This window comes from Sorex araneus, chromosome 6, assembly GCF_027595985.1.
Source record: "Sorex araneus isolate mSorAra2 chromosome 6, mSorAra2.pri, whole genome shotgun sequence".
Classification (NCBI taxonomy): Eukaryota; Metazoa; Chordata; class Mammalia; order Eulipotyphla; family Soricidae; genus Sorex; species Sorex araneus.
The window spans coordinates 74,779,095-74,799,804 of NC_073307.1; the positions used below are offsets into that span (position 1 = coordinate 74,779,095).

General features: G+C 40.5%; 1 protein-coding gene across 3 annotated transcripts in view; it reads left to right on the forward strand.

Moving 5' to 3' along the window:
- Nucleotides 1-20,710, forward strand: part of MAP2K4 (mitogen-activated protein kinase kinase 4) — a 180,180-nt gene that overhangs the window by 150,354 nt on the left and 9,116 nt on the right. For all 3 annotated transcript variants that reach the window (XM_055141645.1, XM_055141646.1, XM_055141647.1), the window contains 2 exons: nucleotides 7,418-7,495; nucleotides 11,672-11,820. In XM_055141645.1, coding sequence (XP_054997620.1) covers nucleotides 7,418-7,495; nucleotides 11,672-11,820 — 227 coding nt within the window. The remainder of the gene's footprint in view (nucleotides 1-7,417; nucleotides 7,496-11,671; nucleotides 11,821-20,710) is intronic.

Below are 20,710 nucleotides of genomic sequence, written 5' to 3' on the forward strand. Positions count from 1 at the left end.
GTCTCAACTTCCTTGATAGCACTGATCTACTGCAGATGTCTACTTCCTCTGGACTCAGACTTGGGAAATTGTTAAGACTCTAGAAATTTATCCATTTATTCTGGGTTCTTCAGTTCAGTGTCTAAAATTGTTCATAATAAGCACATGTCTTTCATTTTTGGGTTATTTGATGTAATTTCCTCTCCCATTTCTGATTTAATTTACAGGTTTTTCTCTTTTCTCTTTGTGAATCTATCCAGGGAGTAATTTTTCTATCTTACTGACTCTTTAAAAAAATAAAGAACACCCAACTCTTGGCTTCATTGATCCTTTGTGTTCTGATTTTATTTCTGTATTGTTCTTTTCCACTCAGATTTATATTATTTATCTCCTTCTACTTGGTTTGCACTCCTCATATTATTGTGATCCTGAGTTTTTGAAGGTTGAGGTTATTTCCACGTGTTTGTTTCTGATGAGTACTGTAATGCTGTGAACTTCTCTTAGTATAATTTTTGCTTGTGTCTCACTCAGAAGTTCTGGTAGCTGTTGTCTTCATTCTCGTTAGTATTTATTACTTCTGGCCCCACCAAGCTGAGGGCTTCTCTGCTTAGGAGTCACTTCTGGTGGTGCTTAGGGGAACGATGGGACGAGGGTTCCCAGACATGGTGCTGGGATTGAACCTCAACTTCTTGTTTTGTTTTTGTTCTGCTTTGGGCCACACCTGCCACGTTAAAGGCTGTTTCTGGTGCTGTGCTCAGGGACTGCGTCTGAGGTGCTCGGGCACCACATGCAGTGTGGAGACTGAACCTGGATAGGCTGTGCGTAGGGCAAGCATTCTACCTGCTGTGCTATCTTTCCAGCCCTGCTATATGATTCTTGAGGATTCTTTTTCTTTTCCTTTTTCATTTCCTCTTTGATCCAGTGATTGTTCAATAGTGCATTACTCAGTTTCCAAGTACTTGTGCTCTTCCCAGGTGTTCTGTTCCCCAACTTCAGAGCCTTGAATTCTGAGAAGGTATTTGATGTGATTTCAATTTTCTTGATTTCATGGATATTTTGTGTCCCAGCTCATGGTCTGTCCTTATAATCCATGAGCAGTGGAGTATAATGTGCACTCAGTGTGACAGGGAGGGGGTTGGAGGGCCCTAAACATGTCTACTAAAACTATCTCTTCTGTTTTATCTTTTAAGGCTGCTGTTATTGATTGTCTGTCTTACTGATCAATCAATAGTGGGAGTGTGGTTTTAAAATATACTGCCTCTGTTATGTTGTTGATATATATTTTTAAATTTATTTTTAATTAGTGAGTCACAGTGAGGGTACAGTTGCAGGTACACATATTTTCATGCTTGTTTTTCCCTCATGCAATGTTTAAGAGCCCATCCCTCCACCAGTGTCCATTCTCCACCACCAATGAACCCAGTATCCCTCCCACCCCTGCCAGCCTCATCCCCCCCACCCCACCCCGCCTCTATAGCAAGGCATTCCAATTTGATATCTCTCTTTCCTTTTGGGTGTTGTGGTTCCAAATAGGGGTAGTGAGTGGTCATCCGGTTCAGTCTCTAGTCTACTTTCAGCACGCATCTCCCTTTGCGTGCAGGATCTCCAATCGCATATTACTTGGTGTTCCCTTCTCTATCTGGGATGACTTTCCCCCAGCGTGTGAGGCCAGCTTCCAAGCTATGGAGCCAACCTCCTGGTATTATGTATTACTATTCTTGGGTATTAGTCTCCTACTCTGCCATTTTATATTCCACAGATGAGTGCAATCTTTCTATGTCTGTCCCTCTCTTTCTGGCTCATTTCACTTAGCATGATACTTTCCATGTTGATCCACTTATATGCAAAGTTCATGACTTCATCCTTTCTAACATCTGCATAGTATTCCATTGTATAGATGTACCAAAGTTTCTTTAACCGGTCATCTGTTCTCGGGCACTCGTGTTTTTTTTTTTCCAGATTCTGGCTATTGTAAACAGTGCTGCGATGAGCATATAAGTGCTGATGTCATTTCGACTATACTTTTTTGTTTCTCCAGGATATATTCCCAGAAGTGGTATTGCTGGATCAAATGGAAGCTCAATTTCTAATTTTTTGACAATCGTCCATACTGTTTTCCAAAGGGGCTGGACCAGTCGGCATTCCCACCAGCAGTGGAGAAGGGTCCCCTTCTCCCCACATCCTCTCCAACAGTGGTTGCTTTTGTTCTTTTGGATGTGTGCCATTCTCTGTGGTGTGAGGTGGTATCTCACGGTTGTTTTGATTTGCATCTCCCTGATGATAGTGATGCAGAGCATTTTTTCACATGCCTTTTGGCCATTTCTATCTCTTCCTTGGAAAAGTTTCTGCTCATTTCTTCGCCGCATTTTCTGATGGGCTTGGAGTTTTCTTCTTGTGGAGTTCAACCAGTGCTTTATATACCCTTGATATCAACCCTTTATCAGATGGGTATTGGGTGAATATCCTTTCCCATTCTGTAGATTGCCTTTGAATTCTGGTCACCGTGTCTTCTGCAGTGCAGAAGCTTTTTAGTTTAATATAGTCCCATTTATTTATCTCTGTTTCTACTTGATTGCTTAGTTCCGGTGCATTGGTGTTCATCAGGGATATTGGTCTATAGTTTTCTTTGTTAGTGGTGTCTTTGTTTGTTTTTGGTATTAGGGAGATATGTGCCTCATAGAAACTATTCGGAAGGGTTCCTGTCTTTTCAATTTCCTGGAACAGCTTGAGGAGAACTGGCAACAAGTGTTCTTTAAATGTTTGGAAGAATTCGCCAGTGAATCCGTCTGGACCTGGGCTTTTGTTTTTGGGGAGACTTTTGATTACAGTTTCGATTTCCTTGATATTTATGGGCCTATTCAGGTATTTCATGTCTTCTTGGTTCAGTCTTGGGAGATTGTAGGAATCAAGGAATTCGTTCATTTCTTTTAGGTTCTCTTCTTTTGTGGCATACAGACTTTCAAAGTAGTCTCTGATGATCTTTTGAATCTCCTTGGTTTCTGTTGTGATGTCCCTCTTTTCATTTCTGATTCGCTTTATTAGGGTTTTCTCTCTCTTTCTTTGTGAGTCTTGCTAGCAGTTTGTCAATCTTATTTATTTTCTCGACGAACCAGCTCTTTGTTTTATTGATCTTTCGGATTGTTTTTTGGGTTTCTATATCATTAATTTCTGCTCTAAGTTTTATTATTTCTTTCCTTCTATCCGATTTGGGTTCCTTTTGCTCATCCTCTTCTAAGATCTTGAGCTGCAAAGTCAAGCTATCTATATAGGCCCCTTATTCCTTTCTGAGGAAAGCTTGCAGAGCTATAAATTTTCCCCTTAACACAGCTTTAGCTGCATCCCATAGGTTCTGGTAACTTGTGTCTTCATTCTCATTTGTTTCAAGGTATTTTTTGATTTCCTTCGTGACCCACTCATTGTTCAATAGTGAGTTGTTTAATTTCCAATTCTTTGATTTGGTTCTCCGCATCTGTGTGTGATTAACTTCCATCTTCAGTGCATCATGGTCTGAAAAGATAGTTGATACAATTTCTATCATCCCGATTCTATTAAGGTATAATTTGTGACCCAGAACTTGGTCTATTTTGGAAAATGTTTTGTGTGTGCTGGAAAAGAATTTGTATTCTTTCTTTTTGGGGTGTATAGCCCTGTATAGGTCTATTAGCCCTGTCTCCTCCATTTCTTCCTTCAGAGCCATTGCTTCCTTGTTGAGTGTTGTTTTTGTCGATCTATCCAGAGGTGATAAGGCAGTGTTGAAGTCTCCAACTACTATCGTGGTGCTAGTTATGTCCTCCTTAAACTCTGTTTGAAGTTCTTTTAAGTATTTAGCTGGTCATTCATTAGGTGCGTATACGTTTAATAGTTTGATTTCTTCCTGTTTGTACATATCTCTTGATGAATAGAAAATGACCTTCGCTGTCCCTTATGACCTTTTTCAGCCTGAAATCTATGTTGTCGAATACTAGTATGGCCAACCCCAGTTTTTTAAGGGAGCTGTTTGCTTGCAGGATTGTTTTCCATCCTTTGATTTTGAGTCTGTGTTTGTTCTGGCTATTCAGATGTGTTTCTTGCAGGCAGCAGAAAGTTGGGTTTAGTTTCTGAATCCATTTTGCCACTCTGTGCCTCTTGATTGGTGCATTTAGACCGTTAATATTAAGAGAAATTATTGTCATGGGATTTTGTGCCATTTTTCTGTAGGGTTTGTTGTTCCTGTAGGCTTTTTCCTTGTCTTAGAGTAGCCCTTTGAGTCCTTCTTTTAAATTTGGTCTTGAGTCTGTGAAATCCCTGAGCTGTTGCTTGTCCGTGAAGTAGTGTATGGTTCCTTCAAGTCTAACTGAGAGTTTAGCCGGGTAAAGTATTCTTGGTGAGGCGTTCATTTCATTAAGTTTTTTCACTATATTCCACCATTGTCTTCAGGCTTGGAAGGTTTCTTCTGATAAGTCTGCTGTGAATCTAAGGGGTGCTCCTTTGTATATGATCTCCTTCTTTGATCTTGCTGCTTGCAGTGTTGTGTTTCTATCCACGGCATCCATCATTCTGATTGTGATATACCTTGGGGATTTTTTTTTTGGGTCCCTTTTAGCTGGCACCCTTCGGACTCCTTGGATCTGGATGCCTGCATTCTCTAGCTCTGGGAATTTCTTAGCAATGATGTCTTTAATTGTGTTTTTTTCGTTGGGATTGGTTCCCTGTGGTTCTGGTACTCCAATGATTCTTACGTTGTTTCTCTTGAGGTCATCCCCTAGGACTCTAATTCACTCTGGAGCCATTTTGAGGTCTTTTCCCATTATTTGTTGTTGCCTGTATGCTTTGTGCAGCTCATATTCAAGCTCACTGATTCTGTCTTAGGCTGTAGTCATTCTATTATTGATGGCTCCTACTGAGTTTTTAATTTCATCTACTGATTCTTTTAATTGTGTGACTTCTGTTCGTAGCTTTGAAATTTCTACTCTCATTTCTTCCTGGATTATCTTGGTGGTCCGTTCTAATGCTGCATCCATATCCTCCCTTAATTTATTGGATGTTCGTTCCATAGTTGCTTTGAGTTCGTCAACCATCTTCACGATTTCCTCTCTGAATTCTTTATCCAAGAGAACGTTGTGTTTCTGGGAAGTTGCTGCTGAGGTTACTGAGATCCTCTCTTCCATCTCTCCTGGTGGTGGGGATTTTCGCTGTTTCTTCATGTTGTTATGTGCTTTACTATCAGGCACTCTCCTTAGCTTGAGAGGGGCCTCAACTGAAGACGTGGGGCTATGATCTTTTTACAAAGGAATTTATGTGCAGCTTGATGTGTTCACTGACAGTTCTTGTGAAATTAGGATAGGCTAGGCTAGTTGACTATTAACATATAGTGACTAAGATGACCAGGGTATTCTTCAGAGGAATAGATTATAACGATTGTGGCCAAAGCACAATGCATTAAATGGGAGAGATAACTGCGGCCGCATAAGCGGCCACCACTCCAGAAAGGCCACGCCCACTTTTGAAACCATGTCCCTTGACTTGAGGACGCACCCCTAACCTGGAGAAGAGGGAGGGGTCAGGGTTGGTCTGCGAGATTGCTAGGATGTGCCAGGCAGGGCTGGGGGTTTCAGAGGGCGCCCCCGACCGCGGGCAGGGGGCAAGCGAAGGCGTTGTTGATATTTTTCTTCAGACCTGCTGGAAATTGTTTTACATCTTTTGATCATTCTTAATTTGGTGCCTGCATGTTAATGGTTTTAAATCTTCTTGGTGTATAGATCATTAGATTATTACTATTATTCACTGGCAATCTCTGTTATCTTTCGTAGATTAATGTCTGTTTTGTCTAATGAGAATACACTGTCCCTGCTTGCATGATTGTTTTTCATCCTTTTTCCTTGAATCTGTGTTTCTCATGGCAGTTCAAGTTTGTCTTTCCTAAGCTGCCAAAAGTTGGGTTCACCTCATCCACTCTTGTTGGTAACTGCAGGTCATTAGAATTTAACAAAATTAATGAAATAATAGAATTTAACACCATCTTTTTGTATGGGTTCTAGAAATTTCTGTCATTGCCTTTTATTTCTTTAGCCTTTTATATTTGAAGATCATGTGTCTTGTGGTGTCAGCTTTGTAACAAAGAGCTATTTCAGTTGTTGTATTGCATCACCAAATTCAATTACCTAGCTGAATGAGGTTTTTCTGTCTGTATGTCTAATTTATTTGAGGTACTAATATGTCATATCATTCCCTTCTAGCATGAAGGATCATATTCAGAGATATGTAATTTTTATGAGGTTTCCATGCTCATAATAGTTTTCCATAATAGGTAATTTTGAGTTTTTTTTCTAGTTGCCTTTGAGATAGCATCTTCATCTTTGATTCTTATCCTTTTGATTACAATGTGTCTTGGTGTTTTTCTGTTTCTTTTATTCTGATTCATATTCTTTGAACTGCTTGGATTGATCTTCAAATTGGGAGAGTTTTTTACTATGAGTTTTGTTGCCAACACTTCTTCCTCCTCTTCTGTCTCTTCTGTCTGGTACCCCTATAATTAGGATGTTATTTCTTTTCAGACTATGCCAAAGATATGACATTGTTTTCAGTTTTCTTTGTTCTTCTTTCCCTTCTTTCTTTTCTTCGTTTTCCTTTGTTCTGTTTTCCCTTCTTTTCTTTGTGTATGGTTTCATGTATCTTGTCGTTAGTACACTGAATTGTTCCTTTGCTCTTTCATTCTGCTTCTCATTGCCTCTGTTGTGTTATTTCAGTTTTCCCATTATGCTGTTCCAATTAGTGATTTCTTAGTGAAGTATTCTCCTACTTTCTATTTCCTTGTTGGAGCTCTATTGTCTTCTTCAGTTTAGTAGACCTTCCAGTCACTGTTGCTTTGAGATCTTCATCTGGGGGATTAAGAGAGGTCTCCTATGCTGTGAGTCTTTCCAAGGCTTTGTTCTCATCTTTTAGACCAGGTGATTTTTCTGCTTCTTCATTGTGTTTGGCATACCCACTGCCTTCCTAAGTTTGTACAGTGGACAAACTTAGTCCTGGGTGGATTTTGAGCAGGGGCACAGGGTACAGCGTGTTCAGATGAACCCTCACCTGGCAGGACGTCAGGTCGATGTTCTTTCTTTTATCAGGTGGGGCTTCCTCCCCAGGTCCAGATTTGGTGAGACCCTTTGGGCTCCAGAGAAGCCAGGCAGCAGCAATGAGGCGCGCTAACCTGGAGTGACTCAGTTCTCTGGGGTGCGCTGCCTTACTGGAGTGGGATTTGGTGGGGGAACCCCAAGTTCTTGGGAGTTCAGGCGGCTCCTGACCAAGTAGGGGCAGCTGATGGGAGGGGAATCTTGTTTCTAATGATGGGTTTTTTTTTACTTTCAATCTGCTTCTCGATACGAACAATTCTAGAAGGAATTAGGCATTCTGGCTACTTAATTTAACTTTTGCCTTCAAATTAATAACTATGCCTTCTTTTGTGTTTTAGCCTGAAAGGATAGACCCAAGTGCATCTCGACAAGGATATGATGTCCGATCTGATGTTTGGAGTTTGGGGATCACATTGGTATGTTTATATTGAATCAGCCTTGCCATAGTAGGGGAAATTAGAAATTCAGAAAATTAATTTATTCTTTTACAAATTCTTTTTAGAACTGCTTTCTTAATTTTTGGATCTTAGGTTTTTGTTTTTGTTTTTGATTTTCTACAGACTTTTTATCCTCATGGCTGTAATCACAGAATATTTTTAATTGTTGGAAAATACGTGTCTTAGTCTAAGAACTGAACTAAAGTTGATATTTCTCTGAAGGTTTTGTGTCTTTAATGTTGTTGTTCTGGATATCTTGGACATAGGTAAAAGGAATCAGGAACTATTCTGGGATGGGGAACAAGGGAACAACTCACTGTCACTATAGACATGAAGGCACGTGTGGCTGGTAGTACTGTAGTATCACTGTCTATTCTAATGTCTATTCACTGTCATTCCATTGTTCATCGATTTACTAGAGCGGGCGCCAATAACATCTCCATTCATCCCAGCCCTGAGATTTTAGCAGTCTCTCTTTACTCATCTTTCCCAACGCTGCCATATTGGAGGCTCGTTCAGGTCAGGGGAATGAGACCTGTTATTGTTACTGTTTTGGCATATTGAATATGCCACGGGAAGCTTGCCAGGCTCTGTTGTGTGGGTGGGATACTCTCAGTAGCTTGCCAAGTTTGCCGAGCTCTCTGAGAGGCATATTTATATATTTCCCTCTATGACTTGTTGCCTACTGTCTGAATTCCATCAAATCTAGTGTGGTAGTTATGGAAAATGGGTAGGAAGTGTCTTATGATGTGTTGCACGGCCACTTTTGGACGGTGGCCGCGAAGTACTGTGGTAAGTGTGTATATTTTGGCTTAGTACTTTCTATTTGGAATCTTTCATTCACTGAAATCACAAATGAATGAACTGATTAAAGAACAAGTAATATCTTGGTGAAAAATTGAGATAAAAGTTCTTGGTTCAGGGGCTGGAGCAATAGCACAGCGGGTAGGGCATTTGCCTTGCACGTGGCCAACCCAGGTTCGATTCCCAGCACCCCATATGGTCCCCTAAGCACCGCCAGGGGTGATTTCTGAGTGCAGAGCCAGGAGTAACCCCTGTGCATTGCCAGGTGTGACCCAAAAAGCAAAAAAAAAAAAAGTTCTTGGTTCAATGCTGAGAAAGTAAGAGATTTATTTTTCAAGTACTAAGCACAACACGATTATCTTTCATCAAACTTCTTAGAGTATACTGCCCGCACAGCAGAGCCTGGCCAGCTCCTCATAGCATATTCGATATGCGAAAAACAGTAATAACAAGTCTCACAATGGAGATGTTATTGGTGCGTGCTCGAGCAAATCGATGAATAATGGGATCACAGTGCTACAGTGCTACCCATGGTTATATTTAAAATTTTTTATTAATAAAAATGGTTTTCTCTGTGGAGAATTAACAATAAAGCTTTTTAAAAACTTATTTTAGAGCTTATTTTATTTGTTTGCCTCTTATAAGCAAAGATAAGTTTTAAATTTAATTAATTAATTTTTTTTTTCTTTTCGGGTCACACCCGGCAATGCTCAGGGCTTACTCCTGGTTCTGCACTCAGGAATTATTCCTGGCGGTGCTTGGGAAACTGTATGGGATGCTGGGAATTGAACATGGATTGGCCGAGTGCAAGGAAAATGTCCTACCCACTGTGCTATCACTCCAGCCCCAAATTTAATTTCTTTTGATTGCTGTCTTACCACAACTCTCATGAGGGCATTTCTCTATTTGAACAGCTGATCTCCATTGGTTGTTAGTTTCCTATCTCAGATGGAACTGTATCCTGTAGCTAGGCAGACCAGATATTTTCCTTATATTTTCTTCTTGCCATCATAAGACTTCACAGCTAAGAGATAACACATCAAAGCAGAGATATAATAGGCATTAAATGCTAAGATCCACTTACTATATGGGTGAATCACATACCTACTCACCCCTGCAGTAGACTTCCCTTGTTCTTTTTGTGACAAGTATGAGAGTTAACTCCTGTGATCTTTTCTCATTTTGAAGCCAGCTGAAAGGGAATCCTTGTGTATTCAGAAAAGAACATGGAACTTGAGCATCTTTTAGGTGTAGCTCAACATAGAGCTTTAGAGGGAAACATTTGTTTATTCCCTGAGTAGTAAAGGGCTGTTCACTACTCAGGAACACCTAGCTGTTTCTCAACCAGTTGGGTTTAAAAAGCAAGTATATACTTCACTCGAAAAGCAAAAGTTTGTTCTTTAAGAGTTAAAAAAAAATAAGTTATTTGCCATAATTCTTTGTCTAAGCTTTGTTTAATAGGAAGATAAATAGTACTTATGATTGCTTTTATTTTTTCATATGAATGGATAATTTAACCACTGTATCACTGTGATCCCATTGTTACTCGATTTGCTTGAGTGGGTGCCAATAATATCTCCATTTGTCCTAGCCCTGAGATTTTAGCAGCTTCTCTGTACTGGTCCTTCCCCAAGATGCCACATTGGAGGCTCTTTCAGGGTCAGGGGAGTGAGACCCTTTATTGTTACTGATTTTGGATATCTGATCTGCCCGTGTGGGCAGGATACTCTTGGTAGTTTGCTGAGTTCTCCGAGAGGGAGAACTAGATAATAAGATATCTCTTCCAGGAGCTCTGTTTTATAGTCTCTGGATGTTGACCATTCATGGGATCACACGGTGCCTGGGGCAGTTTGTGGGTGTGGCTACCAAGCTCCTGGAAAATGAGGGATCTGGGTGGAGGAGGCCCAGTCCTCATCCCAGCAGGCTTGGAGATCTCAGCCCCGGGTCCCACACACTTGGGTTTCTCTGTCGCTTCTTTCATGTGTGAGGCTCATCCGAGCATGTGGAGAATGGCCATGAGCATGGCTGTGGCTGGGTTCTGGAGGTCTTCAGCTGCTGGGGCTCTGCTCGGGGTGGGAAGGAAGACTTAAACCCCCCCGCCCCCCAGGGGCCCCAGTGAAGATGCGAGGGCAGGATAATTTAATAAAAGTAACAGTATGTGTGATATTAAATTATAACATCATAAGTACTTCAGGTTATGAAGTATATCCTAATTTTTCCATCTCATCTAAGACCAGTTCTCAAGAACAAAGTTATTCCTAATGCTGTGAATATTCAGTAATATTACTTTTTCCAAGTGTGTTTTATTTTTACCAAAATTAAACTTGAACCAAAATAATACTTTTCCCTGTGTGTGTATGCATGTGTCCCTGCCAGGTCTTTCACAGTGAGCAAAAGGAATCATCCTTGCGGAAGGGCACCTTCTCATGTCAGCTTTCTCTTTACTCTTGTGCCTTGTTTGCTTGATAGCTCTCTTCTCAGTGTATAAGCTATACTTAATTTCTACTAGATTTACACATTCCAAATCTTTGTTGAAGAAGCCCAGATACTCTTCATGAGAATGCCCTATCTCATGTATCACCTTCTCTAATAATTTTGGAGGTTCAGCATCAATTGTCCACTTGTCAATGCTCATAAAATAGGATACACTTCTTCCATGGTTCAGATTTAGATATATTTCTTGGGAATAATTCAATTTCTAGGTTTTTATTATTCACAAAACAGAAGGAGAAAAATGGAGAATAGATTCACAAGTATTTTTAGTCCTTGCGAAGATTGGAGCATATTACAGATCTGATTAGGTATATTTGAGAGTCATTCTAAGTATTGTTTATACTATGGTTTAGAGTAAAAGGTGTTACCTACCTTAATTTAGTGTCTTGAATGATAGGCGTATCTAGTTCTGATTGACATTGTAGAAATTATAGAATAGCCATAGAATAGGATTTGTATATCTTTCCTTTGAACAGGATTGATCATTTGTTTGTTGACTGTTCTGGCTACAGAAAAAAAATTCACCACTCTAGGATTTTTGTCCAGATGACTGCATCCTGTATACTTTGCAGAAAAGGTTCTAAAACCAACCTTTCTGTATCTCTTGTACAAAAAAATCCTAACTAGAGAGTGTACTGGAAATATGTAGTAGAAGCATTATATAGGCTTGTATTTTGTGTTTCTCTTCAGTCTTTTGAATCTGGTTTATACAAAATTCTGTGGTTTTTTTTTTCCCCTAAAGGTCAGATAATCTAGCCAGACAAATTTTGAAAATTGAGTTTTTCATTGTAACCATTCCAGTGAGTACTTAGTCAGTGACATCTCATGTATCTTGCTTTTCCTCTGTGCCTTTTTCAGTATGAATTAGCCACTGGCCGGTTTCCGTACCCAAAGTGGAACAGTGTCTTTGACCAGCTGACCCAGGTCGTGAAAGGGGACCCTCCACAGCTGAGCAACTCTGAGGAAAGGGAATTCTCCCCCAGTTTCATCAACTTTGTCAATTTGTGGTGAGTACTTGATTTATGAAACTCAAAAAAATGTGAAAGTAGTGACCTTATGCTGACCTGAACATTATAAAAAAAGAAGTCCTTTTCTATAACATTCTGCCCTTTAAACCTCTGGTTCCCTGTGGCCACATGGAAGGTTCTAGCTAGCATGGAAAGGCGTTGATCTCTTGCTCTACTTACTACTTAGATATTGATGGAAAATAAAATTGGGTGTTTGAGAAGCTGTTGCTGCTACATTTTTATAGTACCTTGTGCTGGAAATAAAGTTCAGGTAAACTTGATGTTGTGGTGGTCTTTAGAAATGTACCAAGGCTTGGGCAGGGTTGGGAGGGGTTTCCTGGGGCAGTGGTGCAGGGAAGCAGACGTTCTGATGGGGTTTGTTGTTGGAATGTCTTATGCATGAAACCCTTCCATTCATAGTATTGTAAATCATGGTGCCTAACATAATTTTTTTTTAAAAAGCTTGATGTAAGTTCTCTCACTGTCACTGTCATCCGATTGCTCATCGATTTGCTTGAGTGGACACCAGTAAAGTCTCCATTGTGAGACTTGTTGTTACTGTTTTGGGCATATTGATTACACCATGGGTAGCTTGCCAGGCTCTGCCATGGGGCCAAGATACTCTCAGTAGCTTGCTGTGCTCTCCGAGATGGGTGGAGGAATCAAACCTGGGTCACCTGCATGCATGGCAAACGCAATATTCGCTGCACTGAAACTATATTGGAATCACTTAGAAATCGTTTAGTCAGACCCTTCCAGGTAAGACTTGGGGATGGATCACTATTTTAATAAGATATATAATAATGTATCTGGGTTCCTGTAGTAGAATCAACTCCAAAGGCTCATATAGTAACCTGTATATATCAATTCTTAGGAACCTCATTCCATAGAAGATAGGAGCCCTTGGGGTGTTTTATGTAACTTGTTTCAATAGGTACAGCCTCTGTGTGTGTGTGTGTGTGTGTGTGTGTGTGTGTGTGTGTGTGTGTGTTGTGTAAGAAAATTATGTTGAAACATGTTTCTTCATATATTCCTTTGATTTCGATTTCCTGTTTCGGTGAGGTTTCCCACCCTTAAATGGATGTTGAGTCTTTCCAGAGACAGTCTCTGCCTGTATTGATACAATTGTGGGATTTTCACTTTTTTTATTGATTACATTAACTGATTGTGAATGTTTAGCCATCCTATGTTCTTGGGATAAATCCTCCTGCTTTATGAAGAGGATTCTCTCACTGTATTGGTGGATTTGTCATGACAAACTTTGGTTGAGGGTTTTTGGTGCTGCTTATGTACTCCAGGATATAGGTCTATGGTTTTTCTATTTAAAAAACTCTGATATGATTTTGATGCAGGTACTGAAATTTTTGTCCCTTTCCTACTCCCAGCACTCAGTTCTTCTTCTTTTTTTTTTTGGTTGCTCGATCAGTTTATTTTGTTCTCTCTCCTTCTCCTGAGTCTGCCCCCCCCCCCCTTTGCCCCACAGTCTTAGTTTATATAGCAAATTACATAGGGCGGTAGCACAAAGGTGGGTTTAACATCAACAAATCAACAAAGAAGGGTAAGACCATTTCTTGAGGAGATTAACAAAATCTCATCTAAGGAAATCTCATCTAAGGAGATCCACTCAAGGGAGTGATTCCAAACAAGGGCAGCACTCAGTTCTTGTACAGAGTGATCAGTTCCACTATAATTGTCATGTATCATAGTGGTCCCTTTTCTTTCCTAACTTCCCTCCCTCCTACCCCTACTCCCAACTTGTGGCAAGCTTCCAACTGTAGGCCAGTCCTAGCCCTTGTTTCTACTGTTCTTGGGTATTAATCTCAGATTATGTTTTCTCATATCCTGTAAATGAGTGCAGTCATTCTATGTCTGTCCCTCTCCTTCTGACTCATTTTACTCAGCATGATACTCTCCAGTGTTGTCTATTTATAAGCATATTTCAAGACTTCATTTTTCCTAGTGGCTGCATAGTATTCCATTGTGTAGATGTGCTGTAGTTTCTTTATCCAGTCATCTATTCTTGGGCACTTGAGTTGTTTCCAGATTTGGGCTATTATGAATCATGCAGCAGTGAACATGGAGTGCAGATGGTGTTTCTTCTGTGTGATTTTAAGCCTCTGGGGCATATTCCCAGGAGGATCAAATTGCTGGGTCAAATGGGAACTCTATTTTTAGCTTTTTGAGAAATGCCCATATTTTTTTCCAAAAAGGTTGGACCAGTTGGCATTCCCATCAACAATGAAAGAGAATCCCTTTCTCCCTGCATCCACGCCAGTACTGGTTGTTCTTATTTTTCTGATGTGTGACCTCTCTGTGGTGTGAAATGATATCTTATTGTTTTGATTTGCCTCTCCTTTATGTAAAGCATTTTTTTGGGGTCACACCCAGTGATGCTCAGGGGTTGCTCTCACTCTGCACTCAGTAATTACTCCTGGCGGTGCTTGGGGGACCATACGGGATGTCAGGGATCGAACCCAGGTCAGCCATGTGCAAGGCAAACGCCCTTCCCATTCTCCTGTTACTCTGACCCCATGTAAAGTATTTTTTCATGTTGCTTTTGGACATTTGTATTTCTTTGGGGAAGTTTCTATTCATTTCTTCTCCCAATTTTTTGATGAGGTTGATTTTTTTTCCTTGTAAAGTTCTACCAGTGCCTTATGTATCTTTAATGTTAACTCCTTATCAAATGGTTATTGGATAAATAATTTTTTCCATGTTGTGGGCGCTTTCTGTATCTTGGTCACCATTTCTTTTGAGGTGCAGTAGGTTCTTAGTTTAGTGTTTGTCATTGCTTTCACTTCGGTCAGTGGTGTGTCATCTTTTAAGATGCCTTTATCTTCAGTGTTATGGAGGGTTTTGCCTATATTTCCCTCCATGTATGGGCTCAGGCCTGATGTTGTGGTCTTAAATCCACTTTGTGCATGGCATTAGAGGTCTGAGCTCATAATTTTGCATGTAGCTGTCCAGTTTTCTAGTACCACTTGACCACGTGTTGGAGAGGTTTTCCTTGCTCCACTTAATATTTCTTACTTTTCTGTCAAAGACTAAGTGGTCATATATTTGAGGTCTTTTTCAAGAGTTTCAACTCTATCCCATTGATCTGCGGGTTTCTCTTTAATATAATGCTGTTTTAATAACTACTGCTTGTAGTTTGAAATTGGGGTAGGTGATGCCTCCTATCTTCTTTTTCCCAAGGATTGCTGTTTGTGGGGGTTTATTGTTCCATATCAATGTCACAAGTGTTTTACTTATTTCGTTGAACAATGTCATGGATATTCTTGTAGGGACCACATTGAATTTGTATAGTTCTTTGGGCAGGATTACCAATTTAATGATGTTAACCCTTCAGATCCATGGACAGAGGCTGTGTCTCTTTCCTCCTGGTGTCTTTATTTCTTGAAGTACTGTTTTGTAGTTTTCTTTGTATTAATCCTTCACGTGTTTAAATAAGTTGATGCCAACCTACCTGATTTTCTGAGGCATAGTTGTGAACTTTTTAGAGATACTTTTTAAAGTATCTCTTCTCTTTCATTATTTTTATACAGGAAAACCATGTACCTGCCTTTACTATACAAGTGTATTGTTTCTAGGAAAATTTTTGTGGCATCTTTAGGATTTTCTAAGTAGAGTATCAATGTCATCTGCAAATAGTGAATAGGCTTGACTTCTTCCTTTCTTATCTGGATGCCCCCGATATCTTTTTCTTGCCTAACTGCTCTAGCAATCACTTCCAGTACTAACTGAACAGAGTGGCGAGAGCAGCAGAATTGTCTTGTGCCTGATCTCAGAGAAGGCTTTCCGTTTCCCCATTGAGAATAGTGCTGACTGCAGGCTTGTGGTAGATGCTTTTATTCTATGGAGGAAAGTTAGTTCCCTTAATTCCTATTTTGTTGAGAGTTTTTTTTATCATGAATGGGTGCTGGATCTTATCAAATACTTTCTCTGCATCTATGATACAATCATATATGGTTTTTATCTTTTCTTTCATGATACTGTGTACTGTGTTGATTGACTTGTGAATTTTAAACCACCCTTGCATCCTCGGGATGATTCCTACTTGATCATGGTGTATGATATTTTTGTTGAGTTGCCGGATCCTATTTGTTAGTATTTTGTTTAGGAGTTTTGCATTTGTGCTCAACAGGGATTCAGGCCTATAGTTCTCTTATTTGTGGTGTCTCTGCTTTTGGTATCAGAGCGTTATTTGCCTCATATAAACTGTTTGGGTGTGTTTCTGGTTCTTCAATTTCCTGAAAAGCTTGAAAAGTATTGGGAGTAGCTTTGAGAGAATTCACTGTTGAGTCCGTCTGGGCCTGGCTCTTCCCTAGTTCTCAGGGCCTGTATCTGGGTGCAGCCTGGCCAGGATGGCTGCCGCCCTCCCCTTCCCTGTGGGTGGATGCAGTCCTGACCTGAGGCGAAGAACGGTGCTCCTGAATTCAATACAGATGCTTCCGTGTCTGCTTGGCTTTTCTTTAGTTTTCAGGGACTGTAGCTGGCAGTAAACTTTTTTTTTAAACTTTTTTTTCGTTTGTTGTTTTGCAGTGCTGGGAATTGTATCTATGCACTTAACTTTTTAAAATTTTATTTTATTTTTATAAAATTGTTCACATTAATTGCATTTAATATTTGAATACCAATCCCACCACCATTACACTTTCAAACATATTTCAAATGTTTCCATTCTGAACCCCAAACCCTGCCCCCAAAGCAGAACTGAATTAATTTATTTTGTGTTGCTTGTTATGAATAATCCACTGAAAATGATCCAAAAATTTTTCTTAGAGGAAAGTATGTGAAGATAGTTGTATTTCACCCTGGAGTCATTAAGACCTTCTATAAGAGATTAATCATATGTTAAAGGTTGAGCCGTGTGTGTGTGTGTGTGTGTGTGTGTGTGTGTGTGTGTGACCATCTTGTAGGTGGGGTGATTAGAGGCCGCCCTAAAAGCCTTTGTCCCTCTCGGAGAGCCCGGCAAGCTACCAAGGGTATCTCGCTCGCACGGAAGAGCCTGGCAAGCTACCTGTAGCATATTCGATATGCCAAAAACAGTAACAATAATGGGCCTCATTCCTCCCTGATCCCTGATCCTGATATATCCTTATATGCACACACACACACATATATACATATATCTGTATAAATATATTTCCCCCTAAGATTGGTTGCCTTCTATTTAAACTCCATTAAATGTGGTGTGCTATTATTGGTTTATCAGTGGTATAAAGTATGCCAATATCTTACTGAGAATCTTTGCATCTGCATTTATCATGGATATAGTCTACAGTTTTCCCTTTTTGTTCTCTCACTCTGCCTTTCGAGCATAATGTTTGGTTCGAAACTTTTTGAGAGGAATTTTGTTTCTTCAACTTTTTGAAAGAACCCAAAATGAATTGGGAATAGGTTTTATATAGGTTTGAATGAACTTTTTAGTAAACCCATCTGAGCCTGAGCTTTTGTTTTGAGGGAGACTTGATTACATCTCGATTCCCTTAACAGTAATTTGCTGTTAAGGTACTCTATTTATTCCTGTATTCAGCCTTGGAAGGTTATGAGTTCACAAATTTAAACAACTTTTTTTAGGTTTTCCAGTTTAATGGCATAAATATTTTCATAGTAAACCCCAATGATCCTTTAATTTTTTTTGGAATCTATAATAATTTCCATTTTACTTCTGGGTCAGTTTATTTGAGGTCTTTTTTTTTTCTTTCTTTCTTTGTGAGTTTTGCGAGTGGCATATCAATCTTGTTTATTCTCTCAAGAATATCTTTCAAAAGCTGTTTATCCAGCTTTTGGTTTTGTTGATCCTTTGAATAGCTTTTTTTAGGTTTTAGGTCATCAATTTCTGTTCAAAGTTTAATTATTTCACCTTTCTGCTTGCTTTGGATTCCCTTTGTTGTTTTCTTTCTATCCGCTTAAGTTGTGATGCTATTTATTTATTTATTTAAAGTTTTTTTAATTTTATAAGTTATTTTACAATATTTGATTACATTTAGTATTCAGATACCAATCCCACCACCATTACACCTTCTCTCCACCAAACTTGGGATGTTTCCATTCCAATCCCCAATCCCTGTCACAAAACACAACTGAAATAATATATTTTGTATTTTCTGTTGTGAAGAATTGCTGAACATGCTTACAATAAAGTGTTCATATAGGAAACAATGTAAAGATTGTTCTATTTTGGCAGGAGCCATTCAGACATTCTATAGGATATCACTAACATGTTCTTGAAGTTTGGATGATGTGAGCTTTGGTATATATGTGTATATATGAAAATATGTATATATGCGTATATATTTCCATCTATGATTTGTTGCCTACTATCTGAACCCCATCAAATATGGTGTGGTAATTATGGACAATGGGTAGGGAGTGTCTTATGATGTGTCCAGGAATATCTTCACTCATACATGAAACTCGGCCCCAGCATGTGAAAAGTGTCCTGGAGCATGGTGGTGGTTGGGTTGTGGAGGTGGGCTGCCAGGGCGGGGTCCCTTGGGGTGGGGTGGGCTCTCACCTGCCCCCCTCTGGGGCACCCTAAGTGAAATAGCCTGGCACGGAGTCCAGCGGCATGACTATGGGGGCCTCATGTTATGCTCTCTTTTGGTAGAAGCAGCTGTGTGATCTGGAAGGTGGCCAATGGGGAGGGTATTTGGCACCAGCAGGAGGTGGCTTATGGTTGTGACCTCTGGTTAACTGGAGACTGGGGAAAACGGGCAGAGGATCTCTGCCCCTGAGTCCCGTTGAGCCCAGAGTCCAAGGTCACGAAATTCCTCATTACCTGGGTTTCGTGGGACTTCACTCGTATGAGATTCGGCCCGAGCGTGTGGGGAGTGGCTGGGAGTGTGGCGACGGTCAGGTTGTGGAGGTTTTAGGCTGCCTTGGGGCAGGGAGGGCACTCACCCACCCCCTCTGGGGCACACCGAGTGGAAACAGCCTGGTGTGGAGACCTGTGGCATGGCTAGGGGGCCTCATGTTATGCTCTGTGATGTTGTTTATGTGAGCCTTTTTTGTTTGCATATCGCTATGAACCCCCGCTGCCCCCTCCCTGTGGTTGTTCTGGCCACACTTGATGATGCTCAGTGCTTACTCCTGACTCTGCACTCAAGATTACACCAGTCAGGCTCAGAGACCCATATGGGCTGCTGAGACCAAATGGGGTCAGCGGTATGTAAGGCAAGCACCTTGCCCACTGTCTGATCTCTCCAGCCCCTGAATAGGCCTCCCAACTCTGCTGTTGCTGCGTCCCATATATTCTGGTAACTTGTGTCTTTCTTCTTCTTTTTTAAAGGACTCTGATTTTCTCCTTGATGCACAGTTATTTAATTACCAGTATTTGAATTTTTCTTGTGTTTCATTTTATGATTAATTTTTATTTTCAGAGCATCATGATATGAGAGGATAGTTGATAGGTTGTCTATGTTCTTGATTTTTATGGACATATGTTTTCTCACTAGCATGTGGTCTGTTTTGGAGATTGTCCAACGTGCACTGAAGAAAATTCGTGCTCAGCTTTTGGTGATGAAAGATATAAATGTGTCTGTTGGGCCCAGCTCTTCTATTTCTTTCCTCTAAGACCATTGTTTTCTTTTTCCTTCTTCTTTTTTTTTTTTTAATTGAATCACCATGAGAGCAGTTACAAAGCTTTCCAGTCTAAGTCTCGGTCATACAATGATCAAACACTCATCCCCTCACCAGTGCACACCCTCCACCACCAAGAACCCCAGTATGCCCCCCAAACCACCCCTCCCCTCACTTGTGTGGCAGATGATTTCCACCTTACTTTCTCCCCGCTTTGATCACATTCAATAATTTGACAGAAGATCCACCAGTATTATTTAGAATTTTCCCCAACATTCAGACCTGCCAAAAAGGCATCATTAATTTGTTTTCTATTGCTGATATTAAGAGCATTTTGGATTTCTGATATTTTAGTAATAAGTCTGGAGGGATTTCTGCCAAAAGCTGCTGGGTTTTTTTCTGCCGCCGCGCGAGATCGACCCTGGAGGCAACTGAACCACTTTGGACAAGAGCAGCGCCCCTAAAATGCCTCCAAACTGTGTGCTCGGAGCTACTGGCCCAGGCGCCGCCAGCGAGTGATGCAATTACCAAAAGAATTTTCCCTGGACTTTATATAGAAATCCAAAACTGCTCGGCTGCAATAGCAGCCGCGCGACCTAATATCTCTTGATTGTCAGCAACGTGTAAATGTTCCTTTTTATCAGGGCTTACCGTGGGGGGAAGCTCCAAACAATAGTACTGAGTTTTTTGTTGAAGGGTAAAAGATTGTAGCGATAGAATTTTAGGCAGAATTTTCCCTGGACTTTATATAGAAACCCAAAACCGTGCGGCTGCTGACCTAATGTCATCTAATCATCAGCAATATGAAATGGTTCCTTTGTAACGGGTTGGACTTTGGGGGGACCATAATAGGGTTAAAGTTTGTAGTGACGTGTAATTTCTGGCTGTACTTTCCCTGGACTTTATACAGAAATTCAAAGCCGCGAGGCCGCTGCCATGGCCGCACAACCTAATGTCATTTAATCATCACCAATATGAAATGGTTCCCTTTTAATGGGTCGGACTTTGGTGGGAAATCCTAACAAGAATAGTAAGTCTTTTGCTGAAATATTGAAGGCAATCAAAGTGGTAGCCATCTCTATAGACTGAACTAAGCCATATCCCCACGCCGGCTGAGAAGAAATATCCTTCTTTCTCGGAAAGAAACGCGGCGTGGCATTAACCATAGTATGATGCCCATTAAGCTGACACGGACCTGGTGGCATGGGAATGGGATACAAGGGAATAAATTATTATGTACTTGGAACAGCGGGACGCTGGTGGAATCTCGAGCCGGGGCTGATACCAGCGTATTACTTTTGGTTCC